Source organism: Myxocyprinus asiaticus, chromosome 48, assembly GCF_019703515.2.
Source record: "Myxocyprinus asiaticus isolate MX2 ecotype Aquarium Trade chromosome 48, UBuf_Myxa_2, whole genome shotgun sequence".
NCBI classification, from domain to species: domain Eukaryota; kingdom Metazoa; phylum Chordata; class Actinopteri; order Cypriniformes; family Catostomidae; genus Myxocyprinus; species Myxocyprinus asiaticus.
In genome coordinates this window covers 2,931,099-2,947,300 of record NC_059391.1, presented here as the reverse complement: position 1 = coordinate 2,947,300, position 16,202 = coordinate 2,931,099, and the positions used below count along the sequence as shown (strand labels likewise).

The 16,202-nt window shown below is 38.6% G+C and overlaps 1 protein-coding gene across 4 annotated transcripts in view; it reads right to left on the bottom strand.

Moving 5' to 3' along the window:
* Positions 1 to 16,202, bottom strand: part of LOC127437223 (kinesin-like protein KIF21A) — an 88,180-nt gene that overhangs the window by 44,703 nt on the left and 27,275 nt on the right. For all 4 annotated transcript variants that reach the window (XM_051692024.1, XM_051692025.1, XM_051692027.1 and 1 more), the window contains exons 2-10: positions 8,046 to 8,268; positions 6,388 to 6,570; positions 5,608 to 5,757; positions 5,399 to 5,533; positions 2,902 to 3,081; positions 2,658 to 2,773; positions 2,244 to 2,439; positions 1,930 to 2,119; positions 1,757 to 1,820 (exon numbers count right to left, since the gene is read on the bottom strand). In XM_051692024.1, the coding sequence (XP_051547984.1) occupies positions 1,757 to 1,820; positions 1,930 to 2,119; positions 2,244 to 2,439; positions 2,658 to 2,773; positions 2,902 to 3,081; positions 5,399 to 5,533; positions 5,608 to 5,757; positions 6,388 to 6,570; positions 8,046 to 8,268 (1,437 nt within the window). The remainder of the gene's footprint in view (positions 1 to 1,756; positions 1,821 to 1,929; positions 2,120 to 2,243; positions 2,440 to 2,657; positions 2,774 to 2,901; positions 3,082 to 5,398; positions 5,534 to 5,607; positions 5,758 to 6,387; positions 6,571 to 8,045; positions 8,269 to 16,202) is intronic.

Below are 16,202 nucleotides of genomic sequence, written 5' to 3'. Positions count from 1 at the left end.
CTTTACGTGGGCAGTGGCAGCACTAAAAGCAGGAAAAGTCATTGGCGTGTTCGGAATGGCATAGTACAATACCATACTACCCTTACTATTTCTGATATACATAGATATGACAGAAGCAGTAAAAGTAGTGTGGGTAGTATGCCATTCCGAACTCAGACGTTTTCTGCAGCGCTTTTTATGTGGAATTAAAAATTCAAAGCACCGCTTGACGCTGGTGCTGGCAAAGTGGATAGCCACAGCCTGCCGGCAGATCAATATTGTGGAGGATGAGGGTGGAGATTTAATGTGCATTGCAACAAATATGCAACCTATGGGGACTAATTCTTTCAATTAGTCAACTTCCACTTAGTCTTTGGGAAATGTTAAATATTACTTGAATCTGTGCAATTTTAGTGCATTTCTGTCTTATACTTTGTAAGGCTTTGTTTGGAAAATGTAAAACATTATTGTAACATATTGTTTTGTTTTATTTCCTAAGAAGGAACTAAATGCATTTAACAGGAAAATAAGTATATATTGAGGGAAATTTCAGCACTTTCAAAATCTGCAATTAATCACGATTAACTATGACAAAATCAGCGATTAATCGAGATTAAATATTTGAATCAACTGACAGCACTCATTTATATTAATTAAAGAACAGGGATGGGAATCGCAATGAATTAAACGATTCTGGTTCCAATTCCGATTCCTCTTAATGGTTCTGGTCCTTAATGGTTCCAGTAACGATTCCAGTAACTCTTAGTACTTTTTTTATTATTATTTGCAATTCCTATTGGATTTACTGCCCTCTGCAGTCTGTTGCCAAATGATGAGATCATTTCAGATTTCTCCAGATCAGATATAAACAATTCTTGTAAAAGGGGTGTTTTCAGACTTTTTTGAGACATTAATACAAGCCAATAATTGATCCCAACTATATTTTAGATAAAAATCTAAACATACAAGAAATGTGATGGCATTTTTAATTTATTCTTTTATAAAATTCCACTTATTACAGATACATTTGTGTATCCTTAATTACACATTGTCATATGAAGAACCAGTCAGTAAATATTAAGTAACTATTAACTATCAATTAAAGTCTCACAGGTCTGAAGTATCATTTCATGACAGTAACAGTTCCAGAGACAGTTAGATTGTGTTATGTAGTCTAATGTTGCACTTCAGGCTTGTGAGACTTCAACAGATCTCATTTAATTTCGAGTTGGAAATTCATAACTTGCGCTTGATTCCTTCTATACCAGACTATACAGGAAGTGCTGTATGTTTCACGCTGTAGATTCAAAAGATCTGACTCAAAAGAGTCATTTGTTCGAGAATCAAATTACACAGGTAGCGCTGTGTGTTTTATGCCCCAAACTCAGTAGGGGGCGGTGCTTCTGCTGAAATGCGCCGCTGGAAACACTATCAGAGTATTTTAGGGCAGTGTTCCATTCGCATTGGTGGAAATGTGAACATAGTGGAATGGTTAACGGAACTGAAAATCATGAAGATCATATGATTCTGACATTTTTTAAAGAATGGAACCAGTTCTGAACAAGAACTGGCTCTCGGTACCCAACCCTATTAAAGATTCAATAAGCTTTATGTAAGAATTATGGTACAATGTTTACAAAATGTTATAATAGTTCATTTAACTCAAATATGAAAGTCTTGAAGTTTATTTTTAGTTTGTAACAGTTAGCGTAGAATACCTGCCCACCCCCTGGCTACTGTTTTAAGCAATAAGTACATTTTCGCAGATTTGTTTTACCTCAGATCTTCAATTTCCTTGATGTAATTCTGAATCATATTTCCGATCTCCTCACTGCCTTCACCTGAAATACAGTCAATAATCAGTTATTATTCAAACATCTTACGGATGTTTCACATACATTTGGTATTACGCCTTTTGATTGGTGTGGGCGGCACTGATGTACACTGTACCTGCTCTGGCGAGCACCTGATTGGCCTGTTCACTGAGCAGCTGTGTAAGCCGGGCGCCCTGAGCGTCTATAGTTTCCTGCATAGCCTTCACACGCATGCGCAGATTATTATTCTCTATCTGCAGCATGGAGTTCTCATGAAACATGTCATTGATGCTTTCGAGCCCATCTTCTCCAACCATACGCTTCCCCTGAGAAAGAGAGAGTTAAATAATTTATCAAACATCAAAGCGCAAAGCATTAATGTACAAGTGCTACCATACTTTTTTGGTTTGATGAAATCTTGTGACCTAAATTCTCCGGTGAATGTCTCACCGTTCTGTACTCCATGAGCTCCATCTGTAGTCTAGCAATCTCCGTCCTGAGCACGCTGATCTGCTGACTGGCCTTGTCCTGGTTCACCATCACCCTGTTCTTGATGTTGCGAGCTCTGTTGGCATACTTCAGTGTGTTGAGGGTTTCCATGAAGTCCTGATCTGACGGGCTGATGCAGGCGATCATCACTGTATGACTGACAGACCAGAGAAATCGACTTATTTGTTTACTCACACAGCTAGTTAGGTTCACTCAAAAATTTATATTCATGTGTTTCTTTTGTTATTTTCAACAAAACAACCTCAGGTAAAAAAGAAAGCATTTGGTTTGGCTTCAGATGCATTACATCAAATTAACATGTTGAAGCTGTAATACTGATGACCCAAGATGAAGTCTAGCTAATCACACACAGACCTGTTTCCTCCCAGTGAATCCTGAAGAAGTCGAGTAAGCTTGGAGTCTCGGTAAGGCACATGCGTCGATCGTTTGCTTCTGTCTCCTAATGCACTGATGACATTCCCCAATGCCAGCTTTATCACGATGACAAAAGACAAGCAGATGAATATATCACATGATCTGTCATGAGCAACTTTATTACTTAGATTAACTCTAGCCAAAAGAGACATGCAGGAGGTGATTATGTGTTTGTGGTTCTGACCAGTCCACAGTTAATGGATATGCCCTCCTTGGCCCGGTCTCCTGTAGCTCCAGTCCTCTTGAGCCGCTCCGATCCGGCCAGATCCACAAAGTGAAACTTGGCCGTGAGTGTCTCGAACTCCTCCATCTCAGATGAGTTGTTGGCCAGTCTATTGTCTGTCTCACTGTCCTGATCTGCAGACTGAGTAAAAGACACATGAACAGTCAATTAAAAGAATGACATTAACACAGAGCAGGAGTTTTCGATGAAACTTCCAAGAGGTCCTGTCTCCGGGTGTTTCTCAATGCAAAGAATGCAGAGAACAGACGTGTGTTCTTATGAAGACCAGTCTTGCCAAGCTACCTTAGAAGAATGAACTCGGAAGGAGAGGAGGATGTAGAACGCATCTATTGGGAGCTTTGAGATGTGCTGCGATCTTCCTGTTGTGCATTTGACAGTCTGAGCACTTTGTAGCCAGCGAGAGAACTACTGGCATTATTATCAAACACCAGTGACATTTTGCAGAACTGGTGACATGTTAAAAGTATAAAGTCTGCAAACATTGGTATCCTCCATGTGTTTTTTACTTTAGTAAAATCATGCCCAATGTTGGAGTATAACGACTCGCACGAGCTGTCAGACTTTTGCGAGCTCTCTGCGGGAAACTCTTGAAAGAAAACACAATGATAAATGTCCTACATTTTGTCTGCCACCGTAGTGTCGCTATGACTTCTTGGACATCAAATGGGTTCTTGCCCACAAGTCATTATCGATGCATCCTCGACATTTGGATTAAACAAGAACACATCCGGGTAATTTTATGTATTCTCTGTCCTTGCATTCTTGAGTATTGGTATTGAACTTCGACAGTGGGTGATGATGTTGAACGAGTTCACGAGAATGTAAGAACACATAAGAACGCACACTGAAAAACAGCCATTATGTGTCTTTCCTGGCAAAGGTCAGATTGCTCTGTTTCAGAAGTGGATAAGTTTTATGGCCATGACATGAAAAAAGTGAATTTCTGGGTGACTGGATATCACTGTACCGTTTCCATGAAACGTGTGTCTTGTTTTCTATTGGCTGTAGGGTTGCCAACTTTTCGCCATGCGAATACAGGACACTTGAGCATTGTTAACAGTTAAATACGGGATGGCGTCGTACGATGGGGGCATACCCTTTGAGTGTTTCCTCATTTGTCAGGGAAGGGTGGGCAGGGAACCGCTGAAATACGGTACAAAAATATGGAACGTCCCGTCAAATATGGAACAGTTGGAAGCCTTGGGGCACTGACACACTAGGGAGAGCTCCGACGGAGCATTTGACGCATGGGAGTGGGAAAGGTCCATTTAAAAGGCGTGTATGAGAGGAAAAAAGCAGTTCACTTTGAAACAAGCTGCAATCCAGTGGCGATCAAGTATAGATATGACTATCTAAAATATATATTTTTGACAATGTACCAGTAAACAGGCTCTTCAGGCTCTCCTGGCTCTGTTTTCAACTGTCGCATGAGGGATGAGTTTCTATTGCAAAGTTTCTATCACATGAGTTTTGGTCGAATGAGTGACCGTCACTATCGCAAACCCTTGCGTTTTCCCTTTCCGTCCTTCCGATGCACCATCGCCATCGAGATCAATGCATTCCAGCGTTCTTGGACACAGCGTAAACTCTAGTGAGCAAATGCCCTTAATAATAATGGCTCCAAAAATTACTAAAATAATAATTTAAAAAATATTAGACATTATAAATATAATTATTATAAATATTTATTTATAATTCACATATTAAAATATTTGAATAATGTTTTGTTTACATTTTTGATTAGCAGTATATTATGAATTGAAGTGACATTAAACGTGAAAATGCCACATTATCGTTTATTCAGATAGTTATGTAAATCAACAAATTCAAAAACATTATTAACTGATTCTAGTCCTTGTGCTGTATTTTTATTTTTTATTTTTTTAATTTAACTAACTATCTAGTTCAATGCTGCTCTTCATTACTATGTTTTCGATTCAGTTAACCTGGCAGCCCTTAAAACAAAATATATAACAGAAAAAAGAAAAGTAATTTAAAGAAAAAAAAGGAAAAACTAAAACTAAACTAAAACTTGCATCGAGAAAAACGAATAAACTAAAACTAGCATCGAAAAAAACCTGAATAACTAAACTAAGACTAACATCGAGAAAAACTCAACTAAAACTATCACAGAATGAGAACAACTAAAACTAAATTAAAAATTACAAAATATAATAACCTTGCCGCCATTTCATGTGATTGTCATTCCTGTGTAAATGCATTTATGCCGCATGAATACAAATAGTGTAAATGAACCTTTTTATTCCATACCTTTGCATAGTGAAGATTAAAAAACAGCGTGCGGGAAAAAAAGGTATATTTATAATTATATTCATTTATGATAAACAATTCATCTGGGCTGAACGTATCTTGGGTCTTGATCTGGACCACTGTCCATTAATTGGCAACATTCAGAATAACTCAAGACGGTACTTACAATTTCTGCAGGCTCACAAACTCGCACTTGGCAGATGTGTATGGTGAAGATGGCGTGTGAGCGTGAACTCTGTACGTTCATCTGTGTGCTGGCGGTGGTGCGAGAGAGAGCGCCCAGCTTCAGACACTGCATCATCTACAACACACACATGAGAGACACGTCAGTACAGTCACACGCACTCAATCTCAAGAATAATCTATGATACTCACTTCTGTTTCTGAGCAGACGGTGCGCGTGGTCAACCCGACAGTGTAGATGCTGCCGCTGGCGTCCTCATGGATTTTAATGTGAGATTTCTGTTTCCTCATCTCCATATCACGAGTGTTGTCAAAGAGATCCAACACCTCTTCATTATACAACTGAACATACACACACATAAAAAGACAAAAGATCTCATTACCTGCATAGTAACATTTAGAAATACACAATATATAAGTGATCATTTTATATCAGACAATATTTGCACATTTTGAAATAATCATATCAGTTTGATTAAGCCAATGCTGAAACATATAATATCAGGGCTTTTTTCTTTCTGATTCAAACTTTTTTTACAAAAGTATTATACAGCTAACTATATATTCTACTCTACGTTATAATGTTTTGATGCCTGATTTCACCTTAATTATGTAAAATTCTAGATAATATGAATGCTGCTTTTGCATAGGACAGCAGGCAAAACAGTAAAGATTTATTATATAATATAATATGATAAAATATAATATTTTATAAAATAATAGAATAGAATAGAATATATTATAATATAATAAAATATAATATATTATAAAATAAAATAATATAATATAATATAATATGAAGAGATTCTGTTAATCCCACAGGTGGTTAGAGTAATCAGTAGATAACAATAATCTCAAAATGATTCATTCCTGATTTATCGGTCTAACAGTTTAAATGCAAAGTTTTTATTTAGGCACATAAAATCAAGTTTAAAGATGCAATATAACCATCATCCACAAAAGCATGTGTACCTCTAGGAACTGTGCACTGATTTTGAACTCTGGGACGGGTCGGCCCTGATCTGCTGCTGTCTGTCGTCTCTGTTCGATGCCTTTAAACAGATGACTGACCGCTCGCGGGATGATGCCCAGCTCTTCATCTGATATAGTCATGTCAAACCCTGTGCCCATTGTATATGTCTTCCCTGACCCTGTCTGAGATACAAAACAAACATCGCATCCGAGTCAACATTTCAAAAGAGATATTTAACTCTCTTAGTAATGGAAAATAGTTTTGTACAGAGTATGATTAAATAATACAACAAGTTGTATGTGTTTCAACACAGGTGCAAATTCAGTCCAACTGAAAATACTATGATTGCTTGGCAAACGTTCCTGAGCATTGATGGGATGTCATATATGACTGAAAAGTAGAAATAATTAAACTTAAAGAAACTGTTGACTCACAGTTGACTTTTCAGAGAAAACCTTGACTTCCGGCATCCTTTGCGAGTTCACGAGTGCATGAGAGAAGCTCATTTACAATGGCTCGCACTTAAACCTTACACTTTCACTTGTTCACTCGAGAACTTGCATTGTTTTTACTACATACAGAAGCGCAGCGCTATTCACAACAGAGAAGAACAAGTTGCTTTTGTCTAGTGGTAGTCGTCGTCTTTCAACTTTCGCTAAATATTGATTTAGATATTTCTGTTTACAGCAAAAACAACGCAAGTTCTCACACAAACAAAACATTTCTAATTATTGATTTAATTGAAGTATTGGACATAACTGATTTTAAGTTCAGTCAATTCCACATGGTGCAAGCTGACAGGTCCTTTGACATATAAACTGTGACGCAATCAACTTGCGTAATCTCTCTTTGTCTACCATTTAAGTTGCCTGGTTACATGTAAGCCAGTTTCACTGCAAAATCTAGACCAGTGGTGCTGGGGAGGAGGAGGGTTTCAGAGAAAAAACTCTTGTAAAGTTAAACCCTCCTCCTCTCCAGCACCAAATGTCTAAATTTGCTTCAAGAGGATTGTATGCATGTCTAATTGTGCAGCAGCAGCATGTCTTTCATGTTTGATATGCCATGTTTGTGTGTTTAGCAGTAACAAATCAACATACTTAGTCTGCAGCAGCATAAGCAGATCTAGACTGACGAGACCAGACCTACTAACTTGTCATATCAATTATAATAGTTCAAAACTTATTCCGGGAGTTGTCATGACTAAAATGTTTAACAGATTGTGTTTTATCTGTTATAAAATGCCCCTGAAATTAAATTATAGGGGGCAAATATTCCCTCTTAATAAAAAAGTTATTGTCTGACTCTGGTGTGCACTAATAGCTAATTTACATTTACACTTTTTTTTTTTTTTTACCTAAACAGATATTTATTTATACAGTGTATTGCAAAGTGTTCTGCATGTGTATTTAGTGTTGTGGAGTTTGAACCGTCTGTCTGTTGGATGAGTGAGAATGTTGATATAAGCCAGGATTAACACAGTGACAGAGAGAGACAGACAGATATCTGCATTGCGTGCTGGTGTTGGGTGGTAAGTCGGCCATGAAATGCAGGCCACAGTGAAAGCTAGCCACAGAACATGAAAAATACAAAGTTTATAACAAACACATGAATATTATCTAAGACTCAGTGAAAATGAACATGGTTAACAAACACACACCTGTCCGTATGCGAAGATTGTGGCATTGTAACCCTCAAAACACCCTTCGATGAGTTTCTCAGTGCAGTTGGCGTAGATACTGTCCTGCATTGAGTCCATGTCAAAAACATAATCATACGTGAAGGCTTTATCCTTTCCCAAAACCACCTGTGGCTCGCCCGGCGTCACAAACGTACAGATGTGACATCCTTCAATCTTCTCCTTTGCCAGCTGAGGACGAATCCTGACAGAGAGATATTTCATAGAGTAGGAAATTAATTAATATTATCACACTGATGTGAATATCAATGTGAATCTACCGATGTCATCTAAAATGATTGTGTAATTACTGGGTGTTGCATTGTACAACGGAAATTGTCTAACAAGAAATTTTACATTCGGGATGAAATGTGTTCATTTGTCCTAACAAAAGGAATTTCCTCAAATGCAGCAAAAGATACAGAGAAAAGGAGCTGAAACATATTAGCTCACATACTTCTAGCTACAGAAGCTCAATTTCATGCAGTTGTGGTCAGAAATGTGTCAGAATGCAATTCATTACATGTTGCATACCCGGTGTTGCCACAAGGGGCGCTATAGTGGACATCGGCACAAAATTTCTTCTTCTATGATCAGCTTCCTCTTTCAGCTCAATTTCATGGCAACAATTTGAAGAGAATCGTGCTAAGCATGTTAATGTTAATTAATTAAACTGTTGTCATGGGACCACACGCTTGCAATGCTTTTAGTCTGATCTAATAAAAATGACATGACTGTGGCGACATTTTTGCAAAATAATATTACGTGGTTCATTACAAGTATCGCGGCAGTTCGTGGTAAAATGTCCACTGTGTGGTGCTAAAAGGGAGTTAAATAGTCTCCCAAACAGATGAGGTTTTTAAGGTTAGTGCTCTATCGAGTTTTAAATCAACAACCTCCCTCCCACCCTAAACAATAAACCTAAACCTAACATAATGTCATAAAAGCAAATGTGAGATGGAAAACACAATTGCTAATGCAATCACGTCATTTTGTGATGCTTCTATGACACTTTCGGCTCACGTGTTGACTCGCGTGCTCTTCAGGACTCGTATCCCAGTCCTTTGCATCACAAGTGCAACGCTCTATCAGTTGAGCTACCATGCAATTAAATCACACTCGAACAAGCTTGTAAAAGTAGCTGGTTATCAGACCTGGGCAATTTACAGCACGAGGGCCAGATGTGGCCATCCACATGGTTTATTGTGGCCCGCGGCTCATTTATCCTAAAAGCGTTTTATTCATTGGATATTTCAATTATCTTGCATTGGGACCTAATGCGCCTCCACAAGCATTTAACATGCTCAGGGTTGCCAGATATGAGACGCAACACCTCCAATTTGAGATTTATACTTATTCCGTCTAATGCGATAGTATTTTGTGCAATCTGGCAACCATGCACAGGAGTGCGCTCTTTCTAGCTCTCGCTTTCCCCTTTGAACAAACTTAGCGATCTCTAGTGCAATATTCTGCTCAAGGAAAAGTGTTATACGGACACTCTGTGTCAATTCTTGAGGCTGCTTGTGTTTGTGAACGCTGACATCTGTACACAACTAAACATTGTCAGGATATATGCATTGGCAAGTTCAGTGACACTTCACATAATCTTTTTACGAGCACTACAGAAAAGAATGGAGAATAAAAGCAAATTTTACTGTGTATTTTAATTTAAGCTTCAGTTTTCATCATCAGTTTATCTTTTGTGAAAAAAGGATGCGCATATGAGCTGACATCACTTCTATAACAGCTTTGACCTTTCTTTTTTTACGTCTGTAGTTTTGACTGCATCCAGCGCCTAAACAATTTGCATAAAAACATCTGAATGAATAAGACGTGATAAAATGTGCTCACCTAAAAGTTGCTGGTTAATTTTTTGGAGAACAGTGTACCTGAATTATGTCCAGACAAGCTTAAACATTGCACGCTCCTTCGGAACTGGACCACGAATCGGTTGACGGCCACCAATGCTGTTGCACGTGTTGAGTGTTGTTAAACTCACCACTGAGTTTCGCGCAGAGAGTGCTCGGATGTTTACCACAGCAATTTTATCAAAATCATTTGGAAGGTCAGATAAAAGTGATTTACTGGCCTCATCGCATCACTGACTTACATTAAATAAAGACATTACATCGTACTGGGAGACTCTGAGAAGTGGTGGTAAGCAAGAAAAACTGCCAGTACTCTGTAGACAAAATTAGAGAAGTGCAGGCACTGCGTACTGCCCCACTTCAAGCACTGGTTTTGAGAATAAAATAAGTAAACTCGCCTGCTTTGTGACAAACAGTAAAAGCTCAATAATTTTTGTTTTTAATAAAAAGAGACCCCTGATGTAGAGAGTGTTAAATTGAATAATAAATCAACAGGGAAGTAGAGATGGTAAAATAAATAATTTATAATAAGCTCAGTCTTTATTCAGTTTTTAAGGCCTGATAGAAAAGTGTCTACCTTTGTAGAGCAATACAATACTGTAAAGGAGGTTCCGTGGAAAGGAGGAGGCGAGAACCGGCTTGACAATTTAAATAATAATTTAATAAACAACTCAAACAAAAAACACACAACTATAAACACACAGTACAGCTGCCTGTCATTCTCTCTCTCTAGAACTGTCGTCCCCGGCCGCCTTTATCCCTCGCGCGCCCCATCAGGCTGATTGGGGACCGGGTGTGTCTCATTCTAGCCCGGCCCCGCCCTCCTCGGCTCTACAAATACTTTATGCAAGAATAGTCCCATTAGTCACATATACACTTCAGAAAACTGAGTACACAACTATTTTTGGCCTTAAAAGATACAAAAACTAAATCAATGCAGAACACTGTGTCTCAAAAGGAATATAATGTGTGCACTACTTAAAGCCCGATGTGGCCTCTTTACCAATTGTTTTCATTGTTGTTGTAGTGTCTCTAGTGTTCATTTCACCAAGAAACTGCTGCGATACGTAAAACAAGGCACATGAAAATCCTTTTGCAAAAATTTAGGAATTGTAATATGATTTTATGAGATCAGTTTCCATGTGTTGGTCGAGCATTCACGTCTGCGCTAGCATATTTGCGTAGTAGGGCTTGGCGATGTGACGATGTAATCGGATATCGACGATGTCTTACAAAGATCCCGATTGTGAACAGATGATCATCAACAATATCGGGAAATGGCAAATCCATGGATCTGGGAAGTCACCAAATATATTTAACAGTGGCCAGGGTGTGAAACTAGCACCCGCCATCTGCAAAATGCGACGAGGCTGAATCCAGTTCACAAGCTCCTCGTCCAAATGCAGGTATTTCATGCGTGGGTAAGTTTGCGGGTAAGCAGGCGGACGACCTGTCTCGGAGTGACACATGACAAGAAATGCTGTTAGTCACAAAGACACGACACAATTTATCATATTTTTTTTCCTCCCCTTTTCTCCCCAATTTGAAATGCCCAGTTCCCAATGCGCTCTAAGTCCTCGTGGTGGCGTAGTGACTCGCCTCAATCCGGGTGGCGGAGGACGAATCTCAGTTGCCTCCGTGTCTGAGACCATCAATCCACACATCTTACCACGTGGCTTGTTGAGCACGTTACTGCGGAGACCTAGCGCATGTGGAGGCTTCATGCTATTCTCTGCAGCATCCATGCACAACTCACCACGCACCCCACCGAGAATGAACCACATTATAGCGACCACGAGGAGGTTAACCCAACGTGACTCTACCCTCCCTAGCAACTGGGCCAGTTGGATGCTTAGGAGACCTGGCTGGAGTCACTCAACACACCCTGGATTCGAACTTGCGACTCCAGGTGTGGTAGTCAGCGTCTTTTACTTGCTGAGCTACCCAGGCCCCCCGCACACTTTATCATATTTTTAAGAACAGACAAAAGAGAAGTCATCAATGCTCGTGTCTGATTCGCTGTTTGTTAAGAGGCGTGCAGCGCGAGCCTGTCATGTGGAACACATGCATGTAAAGGGTTTTCACTCTTTTTTCTCTATTTCATTCATCTGAAAACTGTTTGCAAGAATAACGTCATCTATGAGAATGTTGCAAATTATCTCATATCATTTCGGGAGGTGCTGTGAGTTTAGTTCACTTTATTTCCTCGCGGCTGGCATGCACTGTGAACGCAACTCTGCAGGCTCAGTAATATGTATCTTTTTATTAATGAAACAAAGACAAAAGTGATTAAATCATAAAATAATACAAGACACGTTCACCTTGATCTTAAAATTAGTTCTATTTTATTTTCTTTAGGCAGCATTAACTGTATTACCAAAACGCAATACAAACACATTCGATAAGAACACATTTAGCATTATTTTGGGAACACAATGGAATTTATTTGGCTTATTTATTTAGATTATTATTGTTTTTAAATTTATAATTGTCTTTAGTTCTTAATCTGTAGGCTTTTAGTAATTTTCCACCTGTCGTCATTGACGGATGCTTGAACGGTGGCAAATGGAGCCGTTGGAGACTGTAAATTTTTAAATAAGGTGGTAAAATACGCTTTTTTGATCACTTATTTTTAAGTTATATTATTCACACGTTATTTTATTGATTTTTTTCGTTTATTTTAAAGTGCAATTTGAATTTAGAAATGTCTTTTATGTTTTTCATGTTTCAATAAATTAATTACATTTTTAAACCAAAATCAATAAAGCAAAAACATTCACCGACCCTCAGCAGGGGTGTTGACGATGTAATCGGATACTGCAATATTTTTTAAGGCAATTATCGCTAAAATATTTTGTACATATCACTCAGCCCTATTACGCAGTGTATCTTTCAGGCCTAAATCAGACACCTACAGACTCCAAAAATATTATTTAGTGATAACACACTTTATTACACTATTTAAAAATAGGAATGTTGTGAACAAGTCAAATACAAGCAGAAGCAAGCAACTTAAATTGGTTATTTTCTACACATGTAGCTATAGTTCATTTTACCCTACAGAATTTACAGTAAATGGTGTTTAGAAAAGTTTTCTAAAGTTAAAGCAAAGTTGAATACTTAGGGCCCTATTTTAAGAGCACTAGCACTAAGCACAGTGCTATGCCATAAGTCATAAGTGCAAAGTCAATGGACATGGCCATGAAGTTTTGGTATTTTCATGCAAACATGCACTAAGTCTAGGTGCAAGTGGGTTTGGTGAAATTGCGCATGCAAAGCACAAATGGGATGCAATTTAATTTTGAGGTTCTTCTCAGGTTATTGCACTGTCCACTCCCTATCAAGCACCAGCGATATAAACAAAGACAGCTGTAACACATCAATGGAAAGGAGGAGGCGAGAACCGGCTTGATAATATAAATAATAGTTTAATTATAAACTGAACCAAAAAGACAAACGCGCACACAACTCTCTCTCTGTTGCACTGCCATCTCCAGTCGGCCTTTATCCCTCTCGGCTAATCTGCCTGATTAGGAGCCGGGTGTGTAGAATCACGACCCGGCCCCGCCCTCCGCCCTGCCACAACAGCATATTCATAAGAAGTATGAATGGAAGTGTAAATGGGCTGTATGCAATTAATTAGATTAATACAAATATGGACACGCTCCTTTTATATGTTTAGAAAATATTATTATCATCAGGATTTGGATATACGCTCCATTAAATTATAGGGAATATAAGTGTTATTAATCATTTTCATCTACTGACACACAAATAATTTCTAGTATTAACAGTGATTTTATCGGCACGCACTTCACTTCTACCGGTCACTTTTAATTAAAATTAATTTATTGAAACACAAAAAAAATAAATAAAATTAAAATATTTAAAAAATGAAAATGACTTAAAAATCACTCTACGACCACAGGTGGAAAAATATCAATAAAATTAAATAAAAAAATAAACTATTACCTATAGATAGTTTAACACAAATCTAATAAATTTTCGTTTCAGAAGACAGCTTCAACTCTGAGCTTCAATTTGATATTTCACTATATTTTCAGAGTTTGGACATGAACTGCAAATGCAGGAAATGAGTTTGGACTATGTGCATAGAACAGACCTGCTTTCAGGAAAAAAATACCTATTTCTCAGGAAAATAGCAAACTGCGCTTTGCACCACTTCATTTACATACAATACACCAACAGTTTGCGCGCATACACCCACAGATAGCGCAAAACCTCCCACACACCCCCACTTGTGCTTTGCACTGCCATGAAAATTGTATAAAGATGTAGCATATGATCGTTGCGTGTAGAGGAAATTGAGCCCTTTGGGGTTTTGTTGAAATCACTAACCCTAAGTATCAGAAAAAGTAACAGACAGTGATACTTGCTAAGCAAACACCACCAACAAGAGTCACTGATGTGAGCAGAGTAAGACTTTCAGTGGTGCAGCTGACAGCAGAGGCTGAGCTCTGAGAGATGCTTTTGTTCAGAGCACAATTCACTTACAGCAGCACAGAGACACTATTGTGTGTGTTTGTCACTGGATCCGCACTGTACTAATAACCCACACGCACACACACAGAGAGAGAGAGAGAGAGAGAGGTGGGTGGGTGGGTGCGTGATGGACAGATGAGCAGAGAGCCAAACACAGGGGTCCGGTTAGATCCAGTCTAAAGAGCGTAATTTTTGTTACAATACCTGTTCATATCCCTGCTGGAAAATCCAGCTTAAGCTGGTAGCTGTGTTTTGGAACATGGTAGCTGGTTTCAAGCTGGTCCAAGCTGGTCATGAGCTGGTTCATGTTGGCCTTAGCTGGTCCAAGTTGATCTTTAGCTGGTTCAAGCTGGTCCAAGCTACCAGCTTGTCATACCAGTTCAAGATGGTCAAACTGGTTTTTGGAACATGGTAGCTGGTCGACCAGCTAAGGACCAGCTTGGACCAGCTCATGACCAGCTTGGACCAGCTACCATGTTCCAAATCACAGCTACCAGCATGAGCTGGATTTTCCAGCAGGTACAATTTAATATGTAGACATAACTATAAGTAAGTTATTTGTTGTTTGATTCCCCCCAAAAAGCATAAACACTGTGACTCTCTGGCACTTTCAAAACATTCCTCTGTTTGTTTCTGTGACCACCCCAACACAGAAACATTGTCTCAACCAATGGTGCAAAGCCAGGTTGTAAAGATCTGTTTCTCACCCAAAGCGATCATATTGCTTTAGAAGACATGAAACAGTCACACTGCACAACTGCAATGCAAAATTACTGACATTTACAGTACTAAGTAAATGCATTCACTCCGAGACTTGGGTTCTTGTCGAATGGAAACCAGTAAGTAATAGAGTTCACATAATCAACGATACGCATGATACAGAGGTTGCATTTTCCCTCTAAATAAAAAATGTTCTCGACTGACAGGTAGGTTTAGGGTTGGGGTTTGTGGTAGGGAGAAGGGTTAATAAAATATGCATTCCTGCTGCAGTGGTGGCTTAGCGGTTAAGGCTCTGGGTTACTGATCAGAAGGTTAGCAGTTCAAGCCCCAAAACTGCCAAGATGCCACTGTTGGGCCCTTGAGCAAGGCCCTTGACCCTATCTGCTCCAGGGGCGCCGTATCATGGCTGACCCTGCACTCTGACCCCAGCTTAGCTGGGATATGTGAAAAAAAAAAAAGAGTTTCACTGTATATGTGCAAATGTATAATGTGTGATAAATAAATAAAATTAATAAAATTAATTATACATAATTTACAATACAACTCGCTTTTGGCAACACTCTGTGGAAATGGCACCTCAACAACACTTTCAGCTTCAGCCATTTGGGGCAGTGGTATGAATTTCGGTAAGCACTGACCAATTTTAGCTGTACAACTCTTGACCTCTTGTTGCCGAATTTGCAATGAGATCAGATGAGCTCTTAAAGTGATCACGACAGATTACGACCATTTTTAACCCATCTTGCAAAAGCATAAACAAGTGTTAACTCTTAAATTACCAATATTGTCTGGTCCGCTCTCCAATATTAATTAATGCTGACAATAATAACAACAACAACAACAAATATATATATATATATATATATATATATATATATATATATATATATATATATATATATATATATATATAGTTCCTTGCAAAAGTATTCAGACCCCTGACCAATTTTCTCATATTACTGAATTACAAATGGTGCACTGAAATTTCATTCTGTTTGATATTTTATTTTAAAACACTGGAACTCAAAATCAATTATTGTTAGGTGAC